At 38.1% G+C, this 16,374-nt stretch overlaps 1 protein-coding gene across 1 annotated transcript; it reads left to right on the forward strand.

Annotated features, from left to right (window-relative positions):
* The first annotated feature begins 5,563 nt into the window (after positions 1 to 5,563).
* Positions 5,564 to 9,536, forward strand: LOC105059744 (transcription factor PHYTOCHROME INTERACTING FACTOR-LIKE 15). The gene is given in 8 exon segments (XM_010943163.4): positions 5,564 to 6,547; positions 6,723 to 7,869; positions 7,954 to 8,055; positions 8,160 to 8,225; positions 8,330 to 8,395; positions 8,489 to 8,738; positions 8,741 to 8,991; positions 9,147 to 9,536. Coding segments are annotated over 8 exon segments (1,998 nt in total). The 5' UTR covers positions 5,564 to 6,452; the 3' UTR covers positions 9,168 to 9,536.
* Positions 9,537 to 16,374: the final 6,838 nt, after the last annotated feature.

Raw genomic sequence — 16,374 nt, forward strand, 5'->3', positions numbered from 1 at the left:
AACCTAATTAGATTAGGTTTAGGTCTCTTAAACAAGCCAAATCAAACCTCTGAATCGTCGGATTAAGACCGAAAACTCTCTGGGCCGTCCGATCGCGACCGGTCCACGGAATAGTGCCGTGGACCGCGAGAAACGTGTGGGAAATGCCCACGCGGTCCGCCATGGAACACCCGGTCCACGGTGAACCGGGGTACAGGGCCCAAACAAGGTGCCTGGGCCTGGGCCGGCACGCACACACGGGCCTAGGCCGCGCTTGCATGTGGGCCCGCCCATGGGCTGGGCCGCACGCCCGCTTGGGCCGCTCGCCCGGCTGGGCCGCATGCCTGGGTCACGCGTCCCACTCATTAGCTCTGCCTAGGCCGCACGCCGCCGCCACTCCATCGGCCCGCTGCCGACGGTCCTCCACCGCCTCAGATCTCGTGCCGACTTCAAAAGGTCGTATCTTCTCCATCCGAGCTCCGTTTGGGGTGATCTTGGTCTTGTTGGACTCCGTTTTTCATCGCGAACCTCGCTGTGGGCTCAATGTGGACTGAATCTCGAGGCATCAAATCCTAACAGAAGGCAACCACCCCCAGTGGATGTCTTCATTCTCTCTTTGATTATTATGCATATTAGATTTATATGCTAGGGCCAACCTCGCAATGTTATGCATTGGACATGGTTTTGTTCAGCTTGAAAGTCAATTATTCGGTCCATCAAGAATCCTCATGTTGACTATGGATGGAACTGATTCTTATATTTTAAGAATGTCCATCAATGACAAGAATGAGGATCCTAAAATAAAGCTAGAAGTAGACTTATGAATAAAGTACACAATACTATTGATGGTCTATCAAACAGAAATGATTTTCATTTTTGATCATATATTATTTTTAGCTAGAAGGCTAATATGTCAGTCCAGCATAAAATCCAAAGCTTTTACAAGGGAGCTTATAGACTCCTATCTATGCTTTTGATTTGCTCCCATTCATGTTGCAATTGTTTGGACTTCTCATTAGGCTTATCCATTAATCTAGAAAGAAGATCAGGTAGTGTAGAGGTATAGTTATGGATCTGAGCTTGAGCTTCATCCAGAGCCTTATATTTCTTTTCGCTTTTCCTTTCCCACTTAACCTGGGTTTCTTCCAAAGCTTTCAACATGTCACTGGCTTCGGTCAATTGAGGTTCTAAGGAGGTACGTAATCACATGCCCGCTCTGTTGACCACAACTCCTCCTGGAGGTCACTGTAGACATTCATAATTGGTTTTAGCATGTCTTCAAGTATGGCTACTTCAAATTTAACCTCCTCCTTTCATGAAATCACTCGCTTATCGTCCTCGATCAATGAATCTATAGACATTGGTGGGTTTGAGCAAAGCATGAAAGTCTACCTTTCAAATAATCTACCAAGTTTGCTGCTTCGCAAGTTTGCTGCTTCACAATTTGGGCTATCCTTTAACTAACAAGAATGTCGAGATCGAGATCGATGACATTTTGAATTTTCCTCCGGGCCTTCAAGACTTTGGTTGAAGGGATAGATTAGATGAGGTTGCTGACTGACGATGGCCTTGATGAGTGCGTGGCTAGCCTAGCCTTCATTTGGCCCCATGAACTAAGGATGGAGCAATCATGACCTTCATTGATTTGCGAACAAGAGTTGACTAATTAGAATTAAGCCATGAGTAAATAAACATAGTTGACTACTTTAACCTCTTGGTTAGTAGCTGATGATCTTGAAACTAACTAATAGCTTGTAAGTTGACTATTGAACCAGATCCGCATGAGGAACTAAAACCTGTTGGGGCTTTACAGCATTGATTGGGCTGGATTCAATTGTGACTTCCAGGACTCAAGGAGATTGCTGTTAAGGACAAGGCTATTAGGATGACTAAGCTTCTATCAATCGGTTGGATGAATTGGATTGGATTTTCAGGAAGTTCACTGGTTGCTCTCGAAGTTGGGAGAATTCTTGGTGGGATTCAGCCATAGTGAAGCAGTGGCATAAAATGAATCATCAACTTTGGGCAAAGACCCTTTACCAGACCCCTCGCTATTCTCCTGAATTACTAGTGAGTCATAGGGTCCATCTCCATTTGCTCTGAGGGTTTGGTAGAGTAATTGACTTAGGTTATGAACCATATCCTTCTTCCATTCAAGGGATGATGACTTGACCTTAGATTGAGCAGGCCTTACAAGAATGGCCTCTAGAGGAGTAAAATGAAATAAGAGGGTGCTAGAATTGAGGTGGGGTTACAGTAGTGAGTTCTTGAACTGGAATTAGGTAGACGTGCTGCAAAAGTGGAGGAAAAAGTTCTTGACTATAGTATCCTTAGTGTTTGGTCGTGAATGTTTTGTTTTTCTTCAACCCCATAAATGTATTGAACTAGAACCTTGTGCATGGTTGTGTTGTTTCCTTTAGTATAGAATTGAACACAAAGTTATAGATGTTAGGATCTCATTTTAAATACGCTTCATATCTTTCACCATATTCTTTCTAGGAACATAAAATGTTCTCTACCATATCATAATTTCACACTCGTACTACATCTCATCTTCAGTTTTTTATTAATCTTTCTATTGAGTTGTTTTCAGAAGATTCTGTTGATGGTTCTTCTAATGAGCTCATTTATGTCACTCATTTGGCTTCTCTTGAGGTGTTAGCTCAAACAGATGATCCTAACAACGATCCTTTCTCATCCGCTGAGTCATCCTATCCTCCATTACTTTGACACTCTACTTAGGTAAGAGAACTATCTATTCATCTTTGTGATAATCATTGTTTTTCCACCTTATTTCCTTACATGAGCCCCAGTCCTATCGTGAAGCTAGTATTAATCATGTCTGGGATCAAACCCGAACTGCAAGTCTTGGGTCAGTGGGGCAGTATGAAGCCTATCTTGTGAAAAAAGGCTTTACATAAGAATATGTCATCTACTGTGCGAAGACTTTTACATCAGAGCTGCTTGTTTAACTTCTATTCGGACTTGCTAGCAGTTGCAGCTATATGGAAATGAGGATTATATTGAATGGACATGAAAAAGATCTTTTTAAATGGTGATCCTATGGAAGAGATATACATGCAGCCTCCTTCTAGTCTTGATTATCTTCTTAACCAGGTTTACTAACTTTGGAGAGATTTGTATGGTCTCAAGCAAGCTCCACAAGCATGGTTTGCAAAGTTCAGTACTACTGTAAGTCAATTTGGCTTAGCTTCTAATTTGTATGATTTTACACTCTTTATTAGCCGAATAACTTCAGGGATTTTACTTTTGTTGCTAGATGTGGATGATTTGATTATAGGTGATGATTATGCCCATATTTAACCTTAAATAATTTCTTGATCAACATTAGAAATGATAGATGTTGGTCCTCTCAATTATGTTTTCAGTTTTGAGGTCTCCTTTGATCCTGATGGATATTGTCTTTCCCAAACTAAGTATGCTTATGATTTGATATCCAAAGCTGGTTTAACTAATAATAAAACTACTGCAACTCCTCTTGAGTCTAACGCTAAATTCACTCATCTTGATGACACATTACTGAATGATGTTACTTTATATTGGAAATTGATTGGGAGTTTAATTTATTTGATTGTGCCAACATTGCACATGTTGTTCATATGGTTGGTCGACTTTTATCAGCTCTGCACACTATCAGCTGTGCAGCTGTGCTCTGCATTCTCCATTTGCATTAATAATACATTATTTCACAGTCTCCATTTTTATGCACACATATCTTGTAGCTTATGTACCTACTTGGAGGTTCATTGGGTAGGTGATCCTACTGATAGACATTTCACTACCGGCTATTGTGTTTTTTTTGGAAGATTCTCTTAACAAGGTAAGAAGCAAATAGCTAATACCAAGTCCAATGCTCGGACTAAGTATCATGCCATTGCAAGTACTCCTTAGGAGCTTATTTGATTGTATTGGTTGTTAGAAGATATGGGAGTTGAATACTCCGATGCCATTATTTTTTATTATGACAATTGAAGTGCTATCTAAATTGCTTATAATGATGGTTTTCACAATCATACAAAGTATATCGAAAATGAATATCATTTTGTGCACCAACATCTTGTTCGTGGTATAGTTTGGCTCCTTTCAATCATCTCAGTTAATTAGATTGTTGATATTTTTATCAAAGCACACCACTTAGATGCTTTTGAGATTTGTTTTCCACATTAAAGCTAATTCTACTTTACCATCTTGAACTTGAAAGGGGATATTAAGCATATCTACCATTTTGTTACCATACTAGTCCTAATATAATTGATATCTTGTAGGTTACGTACCTACTCGGATGTTCATTGGGGAGGTGATCCTACCGATAGATAGACATTTCACTACCAGTTATTGTGTTTTTTTTGGAAGATTCTCTTATATCTCGACAAGGTAAGAAGCAAATAGCTAATACCAAGTCCAATGCTCGGGCTAAGTATCATGCCATTGCAAGTACTCCTTAGGAGCTTATTTGATTGTATTGGTTGTTAGAAGATATGGGAGTTGAATAGTCCGATGCCATTATTTTTTATTATGACAATTGAAGTGCTATCTAAATTACTTATAATGATGGTTTTCATAATCATACAAAAAGTATATCGAAAATGAATATCATTTTGTGTACCAACATCTTGTTCGTGGTATAGTTCAGCTCCTTTCAATCATCTCAGTTATTTAGATTGTCGATATTTTCATCAAAATACATCTATTTGGATACTTTTGAGATTTGTTTTCCAAATTCAAGCTGGTTCTACTTTACCATCTTAAGTTTGAAAAGAGATATTAAGTATATCTACCATTTTGTTATTGTACTAGTCCTAATATAATTGATATTTTCTCTGATATATTTTTTTATTAGCCATATTATTAGGCTATATATTGATGTACGTACTGGTGTAACATGAATACCATATACAAAAATAAACATATTATTTCTATTTTCTTAATTATCATCTGTTAAGTATATTTACTATCTTATTACCAGTCCAAATATAATTGATATTTTTTTGATATATTTTTTTAATAGCCATATTGTTAGGCTATTCATTGATGTACATATTTTTATAACATGAATACAATACAAGGGAGATAGAATAGCATTTTTTTTTTCCTCTTCCTTTAATTCATCATTATCATTAGCTGCCAAACATCCAGAATACGTGCACTTTGGTAGATCTGTATCAATGATGTCTTTATTAATTACAATATACAGCTGCACAACCAAACAAACTCCCCTGCAACAATCCGGCCCCTGAGAGAGATAAGGGGGATTAAAATAAGCGTCATCTTAATGGAAGTCAATCCCTTATTATCCCACAATCACATTTATATATCCATGCACCGCCATACGCCATATTTATAGGCAATAACCTGGTACAACTGGTACAACTATTTTTTTTTTAACCACAAACCAGCTGTTATTATTATTATTATTTTTTGGATCCATGGTCACTAATACTGCACTTTACCGAGCTCCACCTCTCTCTCTCTCTCTCAAATCTTTGCCTGGAGACAGACAAAAGTGGAGTACTGTACTTATCGATATTTTTCCTTTTACTAGCGAGTTTATAATTGACAAATGACCGGAATAAAGGCCGGGGACCTCATCTTTTATTCCAGCAAGTTTCAATAACAAGGAACCAATTTAGGCCATGGTTCCCTTAACCAATCATTTCCTACTAAGAGAAAAAGGAAAGCTGAGATCTTTAACCAAAGCGTCCTCCAGTTCGCTTCCCCGACTACTGGTTCTTGGATCCCTGAGGATTAGCTCAAGGCCTCTGAGAAAAATTTTGGATCTTTTTACTGAGCTTGCGTGGAGACCATCTGGTTCCAATTAAAGAGGAGTTCCCGGTGACAAAATCCAGTGAAGGCATCGGAGTGTGGAGCAGGGGAGCTGGGTACTCTGTTCCTTGGGTCTTTCTTTTGGTGATTTCGGTGGTGGGATTGGGAGATTCCTGGAGTGGAAGAGTTGGATTTAAACTATTCTACTTGATGAGCTTTTGACTTTATTGGTGTCTGAGAGATAAAGATTCGATCGTCGTTTAGAATTATGCTGGAGGAATTTGATTCCCTATTGGAAATTTCCAACAAAAAAAAAAGGAGGGATTTTGATGGATTTGGGAGATTTCACAGGGTTGTAGGAGATCTAAACTCCCAACTGCGTGTTTGATTGGTGTTCTAGCGAGAAAGATTGGATCTTTTTGCAGAGAAAGATCTGATCTTGGTGGGAAATTTTCTGCTCCGGTTCGAGTTCGTGCTGATAAGTTCAACTGGTGTTCACTGATTTTTAGCTTCTCAGTGCTACTAGCTTGGGCCTAACGACTGGCGAGGAGAATATAAACTTCTTCTTTGGGTAACCTAAGGAGTGAACCTTAGAAACCAGCATATGGAAGGGCCAACTCTCTTGATAGAGTTAGAGTCCCATTCTATCTCTGGAGTCTAACAGAAAAAAGTCGTCAGCCTCAGCAATCATGCCTCTCTCCGAATTCCATCGGCCGATGACAAAGGATAAGCCGGAAGCCACGCCATCAAGAGTGAACAATTGCTCATCCGATCTATTCTCCATGTAAGTTGGCTTTTCTTGTTCTCAGATTCAATTGCAGTTTTTGTTGGATCATATCTGTTTTTATTCTTTCTGTTCGCTTTTGGAATATCATATAATTCTTCATATAATGGCCTAGTTTTAGTTTCATTGATTGATACATGTTCTGAAAAATTATGTTCATGCTTTTTGAATCAAGGCCTGATCCCGACTTTGCCGAGCTACTGTGGGAGAACGGCCAGGTTGTGATGCAGGGTCATTCCAGTAGGCCTAAGAAGAGCTCCTTCCCTACTAGTTTTTCTTCCCATGCTTCTGGAGTTGAAGAGAAGGATCACAGAGATGTCGATGTTCCAAAGACTTCAAGGTATTATGCAATGGACCCAATGATTAATGACTTCTCGCCGTCGAGGCCTTCTGCCGACGTTGGTGTCAATGCTCAAGATGATGATATGGTCCCATGGATCAATTACCCAACTGAGGAACCTCTCCCGGATGATACTCTTCAGAACGATTACTGCTTGGAGTTCTTGAATGAATTCATGGGGGCCAATCTGAATGCTCATTCTGCCTCCAGCAAACCCATGCCTGCCGACAGAAGCAGTGGCTTGGGCCAACATGCTCCAAAAGCACTTACAGAGAGTAAAAGTTCAGAGCCTAGTAGAGTGAGGACCAGCCAATTGTTTCAAATGTTACAGCATTCCCAGAGTTCAGCTCCAAGTTCCAAATCAGGAGGGATGGATAAAGGGATCGGTGATGGTGCTAGAACCCTTTTGCAGAGCAAAAATCCTGCAGGTCCCAAGCCACTGCAGCTGAATGGTAGTGGCATGCTGAATTTCTCCCATTTTTCAAGACCTGCTATGCTGGCAAAGGCCAATCTCCATGGTGTTGACAGACCGAGGAGCAATGAGAAGCTGTCCGCTCCTTCGAATAGCAATCCTGTGGAGTCGACATTGATGGAATCGACCAGCTGTTTTCAGGGTGCTGCTGGGGTTCGAGGCAGATCAACTTCAGGTCCTCACAAGATGGAGTTGCAGTCCTCTGCCAAGACTCCCCAAGAGGTGATCTCTGCCGAGCATTCGCAGGCTATCTGTCAACAAGATGCTTCAAGGAAGAATATCCCAAATATCCTTACTAATAATTGTAGTAGACTCCCCGATCAGCTCGCGAGCTCGAGTATCATGGCAAGTGTGGCCTTAAGAAGGCAGGAAACTGAAAAGGCTCCTGAAGCAGTTGTTGCTTCTTCTTCCGTGTGTTCAGCTAATGGTGCAGGAGCAGCATCCAATGATCCTAAACAACAAGAAAAGAGGAAAAGTCGCGAAGGAGAAGAATCAGGGTACCAAAGTGATGTAAGTTGGATATAAGAGAATCCTATGAAATTCTTCGCATATGAGCTTCTTTTGATTAATTCCGTGCTGATTGTTTACATATAGGATTTTGAAGATGTGTCGGTGGGGTTGAAAAAACCTGCACCAGGACGAGGGACCAGCACAAAGAGAAGTCGCGCTGCAGAAGTACATAATTTATCAGAAAGAGTGAGCACACATGAGAACTTGTGTTCTCAGCTTCTAATCGTTTTCTTTTGATTTTAACTGATAACTCAGATGCAGTGTATATAATTTCTGTTTCATATTGACAGAGGCGAAGAGATAGGATTAACGAGAAAATGCGTGCACTACAAGAGCTTATACCCAACTGCAACAAGGTGATACATTTTTTTTCATTTAGCTACTAATGAACAATTTTATCAATAAAGTAGCTGACATGAAAGAATTTGCCTGCCTCATTTGGAATCACACAATTTTGAAGGCGGACAAAGCTTCGATGCTTGAAGAGGCCATCGAGTATCTTAAGATGCTTCAGATGCAAGTTCAGGTGAATGCTTTTTGGTCAAGAGAGTTCTACTTCTTAGGGTTTTTCTCGTTGTGATCCAATTGCTGAAAATTATCTTTTCTTCTTTCAATATAGATCATGTCCATGAATAGTGGTTTATGCATGCCTCCAATGTTGCTACCTCCAGGTATGCAGCATATGCATGTGCCAGCCATGGCTCGTTTCTTGCCAACAGGCGTAGGGATGGGCATGGGTATGGGACTTGGCTATGGGATGGGAATGTATGACATGAATGGCTCCCCCAGTTGCTCAATGATCCATGTGCCGGCCTTTCATGGACCGCAGTTCCCGTGCCCTTCAATTCCAGGGCCTCTGGGCTTGCATGGCTGCCTGGATCTGTCAATCATCAGATGTTTGGAGTCCCAGCGCATGGCTTCCCTTTATCGATGCCCCGGCCATCGTCATCAGGGATTTCTGTTAAGGCAAACTCAGTGCCTGAGATTACAGCACCAATGACTTGTGCCATTCCAGGTTCAGACGCAGCTCCTGCTTCAATTTCTGAGGATCAACAGCACCAAAACGTGGAAACGTCACCAAGATCAAACACCGACAACTCACAGATTCAGAATCCTAATCAGGTCTGCACTTTATCGTCAGGCCGTATTTTCTCAAAATGAATATACTTACTATCTTCAATAGTTCAATGCCTTAGTTCACATGACAACTTAGTCGATATATCTTGGTCGAATTTTTTACAATGACACAATTAACTGATCTGCTTTCATGCTGTCAGGAAGTGAAGGAACCATTTTAGCAGTCTTCTTTGGTGAAGATGAGTAAAAAAATTCATCGCATGCCAAGGAAAATGGATTGTTCAACTTTATCACTGAAAATGGAATTAAACAAGGAGTGAATGCCGAAATGTTCAGGTACTGTTCAGCATTTTAATCAAGTAAAAAAGGTCCTGAATTTTCTAGTCCTACAGGCTACGGTTGACAAATATGCAGCACTGCCTGATTGAGATGGGCAGCTCGCAAAATTTCTCTAAAGGCCCGACTTCTGAAGTCATCCACCATGTGAAAAATCTTGTTTTAATACAAGACGCTTCAAAATACCTAGAGAAGGTGTTTATGCCTCTGTAAGCATTTCTGACTTGATGTAACTATGTATAATCTTCATTAAATTCTTTTTTTTGCTTAAGTAGAGCATCGCTACTTTGATGCAAATTTTCTTCAACAACTTTCTTGAAATTCCTTTGGGTCAGTAAATCTGCGAATAACAAAGCAGTGAATGCATTTATCCGGATAAATATCATCATAAACAGAGCTACATATTAGCTGCTTTTAGTAGTTAATGACAATAATTTATAGGGTATGCGAGTCATTAAGTGTATGGTCCATGCCATCACTAGTTGCTCTGGATCTACCACCAAAAAGGCATCGATGCAGAACAGTTTTTGATCTCTTCTTGATTCGTGGTTATAAAGTTTCACCCTAGGTGTGCCATGCATCCAGACAAAAAAGATAGCAATTTCAGTTTCATGTGGCCCCTGATTCCAGAGGTTGAAGTGTTGAGAGTAATGAGAGAAAATTAGGATAGGTTGAGTGAGAACCAATTTGAAGATCAATACAATGTTGAAGGATAGTTAAAATTCACTGGTGACAGTGGACCTATGAACCTAACCACAAACAAATAAGATAAGGTTTATTGCTTATGTCTATTTTTTCCCTTCACTAAGGGTAAGTGCAGTGTAACTAGAATGCTGGTGTTGACTTTCATTTTGCAGAGCCCTGTCTAAGTTGCTCATGTTCTCAAAGCTCAGTTTTTTATATTCTTTTTATGAATGACATTCCATTATAATTATTTTTAAAAAAGGGTAACTGTTTCTGTTTGGCATCATTTTTATTTTCTGTTTTTCATTTTAGTAAACAAAAAATATAAACTGAGATAAAAAAATACATGGTACTATTATTTTTATTTATATTGGAAGTTTATTTTTATTATTCCAAAAGAGTAAGAATTTGAGAAATAAAAAACTTATATTTTTATCATCATTAATAGCATCTCCATCATCACTATTGCCGCTATAGCGTTGGTGCTGCTGCCACTTCCCGCCTCTACTACATCGCTAATATCTCCACCATCATCACCACCATGGCCACTATCACTCCATTACCATCTCTACCATACCATGAGTACCATTGTCATCATTTCCTCTATATCAATGGTGCTCCATCTTGTGATACCCCACCCAACAGCACTAATCTTAAAGCATTAAAAAAGAAAAAAAAAGCTGGTGAAGAAGACTTCTGATGGAAGTTTTCTTCTTCTCAATTTTTCTGACGGAAATCGGTGCCAAAGAGGAGTCGAACTCCTCCCCCCTCCCCCCTATTTAAAGGGGTTGAGCTCTCCCTTCTAATCCATCAACCAATTATGGCCACTCTTACTGGAGAAGCCTTCATCTTCTTTGAACACCCTTCTTGTGTACACCTTGAATCCTCATCGGAGATGAGGTATTGGACTCCTATTTTCTATTTATCTTTCTTTCTAGATCTTCTCCTATCTCTAACAAGCCACCGTTGGTCGGATTCTATTAGGAATCACTTGAAATTAGTCTAAAAACACCTCCCCTCTTTGGTTTGGTTGTTTCGCCCCTTTGTTTTGATTTTTCAGTATTAGAAGGTGTTGATTCCTAACTGTTGGTCTGGGGTCAATCAACTGCATCATTATTGTCCTAGCCACTTTTGGCTAGAGCCATGCCAACAGTGATCCACTGTTCTAAGATTAAGAGGGAGGAAGAATCCTCTATTTTATCATGAAACCAAAGGAAGAAAGAGAAAGAAGAAAAAAAAAAGGGAAGAAGAAAGAAAGGAAAGAAAGAAAAGAAAAGAAAAAAAAAGAAAAAGGAAAGAGAAAGAGTTTCTCTCTCTCTTTTCTCTTCCCTATCTCTTTCTCTTTCTGAAATTATTTCTCTCTTTACTTTTCTCTAGAATTATTTCTCTCTCTATAAAATTTATCTCTCTAAAATTGATCAAGTAAAGAGCTTTCTTTCGATAATTTTGATCATAGTTAGTGAAGGGTTCTAATCCACGGTTGCTAGATAGCATACTAGTACCCATCTTGATCGGATCTAGATATCATCAGATTCAATGTCTATGGAGCCAATTGTATTGAATCGTGCTAGTAGGGGTTAAACATTGGTACTTTGATATCTCAGAAATGGAGTGATTAAATACTGATTGCCAGTAGGACGATTAAATACTGGTACTTTGATATCTTGCAGTGAGAATTCTACACTGGTTATTTGATAGTTTGCCAGTAGAATAGTTAAATGCTAGTAATTTGATATCCTGCTAGTGGGGATTATGCGCTGGTACTTTAATATAGTTCATGGTTGTCGACATGAACATGGTATTTTGAAAGAAATCGATTTATATAAATGAAAATAAATTTATATGAATCTTATTTTGATTAGCGTTGTATGTTTTGAATTGATGTATCTTGCACGATTATTTTCAATATATTATTATTTTTTGATTTATCTAGCTAAAGTATATATTGCTTGCTAGACTGTCTTGCTCATTATTTTATAATTTACTATTTTATAGATTCAGAAGACTAGCTTGACTCTGGGATTTGATTTAGGAGAGCAAATTAGAAGTAGAATTTGATATCTTTATTTTAGATTAGAATTTTTTGAAGTTGATGTAAGAATATGAAATATTATTCTATAAGATATTTAATTTAGTTATTTGAAATAAAATTGAATGTTAATTATTTAAATTTTGTTTCGCTATTGCTTTATGATATTGTTATGAGATGCCTCTATATTTATGGAGAAAATTCTTCATAAATATGCGGTGATTGTCATGATCTCTGATTCATAATTTCAGATTGAGAGCACGACACATTCGTCCACCTTGCCACTGCTGTCACTATCATCACAATCATCGTCACCGCACCTTATCACCATGGCAGCACCTCTTTCCTTTGGTTGTCAGTGGGCTTTGAGATGACCTTCCAAGGTTAGCGTTTCCTGCTTCAAGCATCTAGCAAGCACATGCAGCTCAGCGAGCAAGCTATTGTTGCCACTAATATAGTACTTGTCCTGTCACAATCTTTTTGCTCTTGCCTTCTTCAATAATTATAATAATCATCAATCCATTTGCACCCACTTTGCCCGACCTGTCAGCTGCTGCTTTTGGACCTCCCATCCATCAAGTAGGGTCAAGGATGCCTTTGATGCCTTTTAAGGGTACCATGTATCTGCCTTATCATGGTTATTGGTGGGTGGAAACAAAACTATGTTACGTAATTAGGTCATCCTATATTTTAAGCCTGTTATCACATATCTAGGCTAACAAGATCTAGAGAGATGTGCCGAAGAACAACATATGTTGCCCAAGTGGTAGGAGTTATAATCATACAATTATTTGCTTCTCCATAAGAGTTACATTGAGCGAGGATGATACACTGCCAGCTGTGGCAGAGATGGAGATGAAGAACTTAGAACGAAAGTATGGAAATTAAGAAGACAGATGCAAGCTCATCTAATTAAGAAAAAATTTCCTTCCTTAATTAATGTAAGTGGAATCCCTTTTGCAAATGATAAGGGAGGCTATGGTGAAAATGAAACTATACTGGCCTTACATGTTAGTCTACTTGAGAATAATTACGCCCATGATGCACCTAACTACCATGCCATCCAAGTTGATACTTTATACCCAACTTTTGCTTACCTGTTGCATAAAAGTAATTTTGTCATCTCTTTAGAATTTGCTAATGACTTCTGTTAGAATATAGTTTGATCTACTTTGCCTCCTTTAGTTTCTTTCCGGTTTGTCTAAACAAAGCTGGTTGAATTTGATCTTTCATCTCAGAAAAAAAGGGAAAAGGAAAACACTTTATAAACACAAATAATATCAGAGAACGAGATAACATGCTATGTGATGAATGTGTTTGAGAACCTAATGATAGATCTACTCTTCAGAGTAGGTGCATGATCTTAGCTAACAACTATTCAAAGGCATAGGCAGATGTTAAAATGGGTTACATAAGTTTAGAATCTTATTGTAATGATTGGAAAAGCATTAGGTTCATCTTTTGGGGAATTAATCAAAGGAATATATAGGTAGCACCCAATCATTGGTCCTTGATCGATATATCCAAGCTTTTCTGAAATCAATAATAACTCAATCCTTCAAATCACTCTGCCCAAAATGAAGTCAAGTTCATCTATCATCTCACAATTACATTGTTCCCGATTTAGAGTGTGACATTTTATGGTATTAGAGCGATAAGTTTGATTATGGATAGAGCTTAAAGTCTAGCAATGGATTATTAGATCTCGTTTAGCTAGGTCACGTTTAATTGAATAAGAATAAATAAGTTTTAGTGGAGTTTCCATTGCTCATTTAAGAAAGCTGATTAATACTAGTATTTTTGATAGGCGATGATCAACACTAGAGAAGATAATATCTTGATGAATTTTGCCACTAGGAGGAGAGGAGCAATAAGGACTACAAGAAGAGATGCCAACCAATCAGTTGAGCAAACTCTTAATATATTAACCACTTAGACAGACATTGCTGGAGTTTGTGAAGTGGTGGCTCAGCTTATTCAATGACAACAGCAGACACAAGCCGTTCCTCGACCTATATCATCTTTAGAGTCATATTATGAGATGTTTAGAAGGCTTAACCCATTATTGTTTGAGAGCGGATTTGACCCTTTGGTTGTCGAGATCCGAATTCAGAAAATGAAAAAGATATTTGATGCACTACAATATCCTGAGGATATGAAAGTTGGGGTAGCCAATACTAAAAGAAAATGCTAAATTTTGATGGACTATAATAAAAGCTGCATATGGTCATGCTAATAACCAGTTGACATGGGAGGAGTTCAAGAAAATATTCTATGATTAATATTTTTTTGAATCAATAAGATTAGTAAAGGAAAATGAATTCTTGACTTTGAGACAGAAAGATGATATAATGGTACTAGAGTATGCAAACAAATTCAACGAGTTAGATCATTTTTGCCTCCAACTCATAGAGTCTAAAAGATGCAAAGCAAATAGATTAGACCATGATCTAAGATATAAAATTCAGTCTCATTTGTCATCTCACCTTTTTAATAACTATAAGGATGTATTGGAATGAGCTTTGAAAGTTATAGATATTAAAACATCGGAACAAGAAAGGAAGGATAGAAAGAGGTCTAGACCAATAGGAACTCGGAGTGATCAACATGAAAACTTAAAAAAATAACTCTAAGAAGAAGAAGGGAGCAGAGACTTGTGGATATTACGATAAAAATCATGATGGATCTTGTCTTAAGAAACTTGGAGTGTGTTATCAATGTGGCAAGTGGGGACATGGCAGGAATATGTCTTAGTAAGAAAACAAATGACTCCAAAGCCATTGGCTTAGTTGAATAGAGATGAAGAGAGAATGCACGAATATCTAGCTTGACTCTACAAATACTACGACGAGCAATAATATAGCAATAGGTACAATTCCAATCAACTCAAGAAGATGCCTGTGTGATTATTGATTATACCTCATAGTTTTATTTGGTAAAGCCATTCTTTCATAGTTTGCTATATCTTTGAATGATATATTTTAGAAACTGGATGAGCCATTTCTATTATAAAATTATTTATGTCGAACTTATATACATACATACATATATAAATCTAAGGTTTATGTATAGAAACCTATTAGTAGAAACTTACTTACTCTAAGATGACAGAGAGTAAGGCCCGCTAAGAATCTATAAACAGATTACAGATTAACTATGAACTATAAATTTATATTATTAAAGACTATAGCTCAGGTATGTAAGTCTTCATAATTATAAGTCTCTTAAGATACCTTTATAGCACACAGTTCAGTGAAATCAAACTATCTATACTAGACTAACTAGCTATCTATGCTAATACTATTTATCTATGCTAATACTATCTATGCTAGACTATTTATACTGAGTCTATTCTACTACGACTCTTCTAATATAATCTAGACTTAAACTCTAAACTCTAAACACTATTCTAAACTCTAGACACTATATGACTCTTCTAAGATACTATACACTATGCTAGACCTAAAGTTTTCCTATAGGTTATCTATGGCTAACACTATGGCTAACTAGGTTATCTATGGCTGACACTATGGCTAACCTAGAGGTCTTCTAACCTAAACTCTAGTTAGGCTAATTTAGACACTATGGTGGTCTGAGTGGACCCTAGACTCTTCTAATGGACAGGGTGGTCATATTCTACAGGGTGGACACAGAGGTTTCTAAAAGAGAACCTATCAGTGAGATGAACCTATATATATATATATATATATATATATATATATATATATATATATATATATATATATATATATATATATAATTGCATCATTCAAAAGATAAAGCTAGTTAATAGGAAATAGTTCAGAATATGAGACATAGAAGCATGTCTTAGATCAAAGTTCCATAGCGAAAGTATGGTGAAGATGATTTGAAAACCAAGCATCTTCACTTGTTAGAAAATGAAGGTATGTCAAGTTTCGAGGATGAAATTCTTTTAGGAAAGATAGAATATAATAACCCGATCTACCGTACGAATCATAAAGCAACAAAAAAAAACAAAAAAAATTGGAAGAAGACTTTTGATAGGAGTCTTCTTCTCCTTTTTTGATAGATTCTAGAGAAAAGTAGAGTCCTGGGAAAAAGAGGACCCTAGGGCTCTCTATATATAGCCCTCTTTCCCCCTCTCAAGCCACTCCATCGGTGATCATTGCGCCCCTCTCCATTTTTTTTTCTTTTTGAAGCCGCTGCCTCCCATTTTTGTGCCTATTGGGATTGAGGATGAAGATGCCATCAGACCCCAAGGTAAGCTTCGATCCTACCTCCTCTCTTTTTCTCTCTCCCTTCTTTCAATGGCATTGTGCGCTATCGTTGGCCATCAGCTTTGTCGAAAAATCATGAAAACGAAATCTCCTATTTTGGCCAAGTCTTCTTCTTCTTTT

This window comes from Elaeis guineensis, chromosome 10 (assembly GCF_000442705.2).
Source record: "Elaeis guineensis isolate ETL-2024a chromosome 10, EG11, whole genome shotgun sequence".
NCBI lineage: Eukaryota > Viridiplantae > Streptophyta > Magnoliopsida > Arecales > Arecaceae > Elaeis > Elaeis guineensis.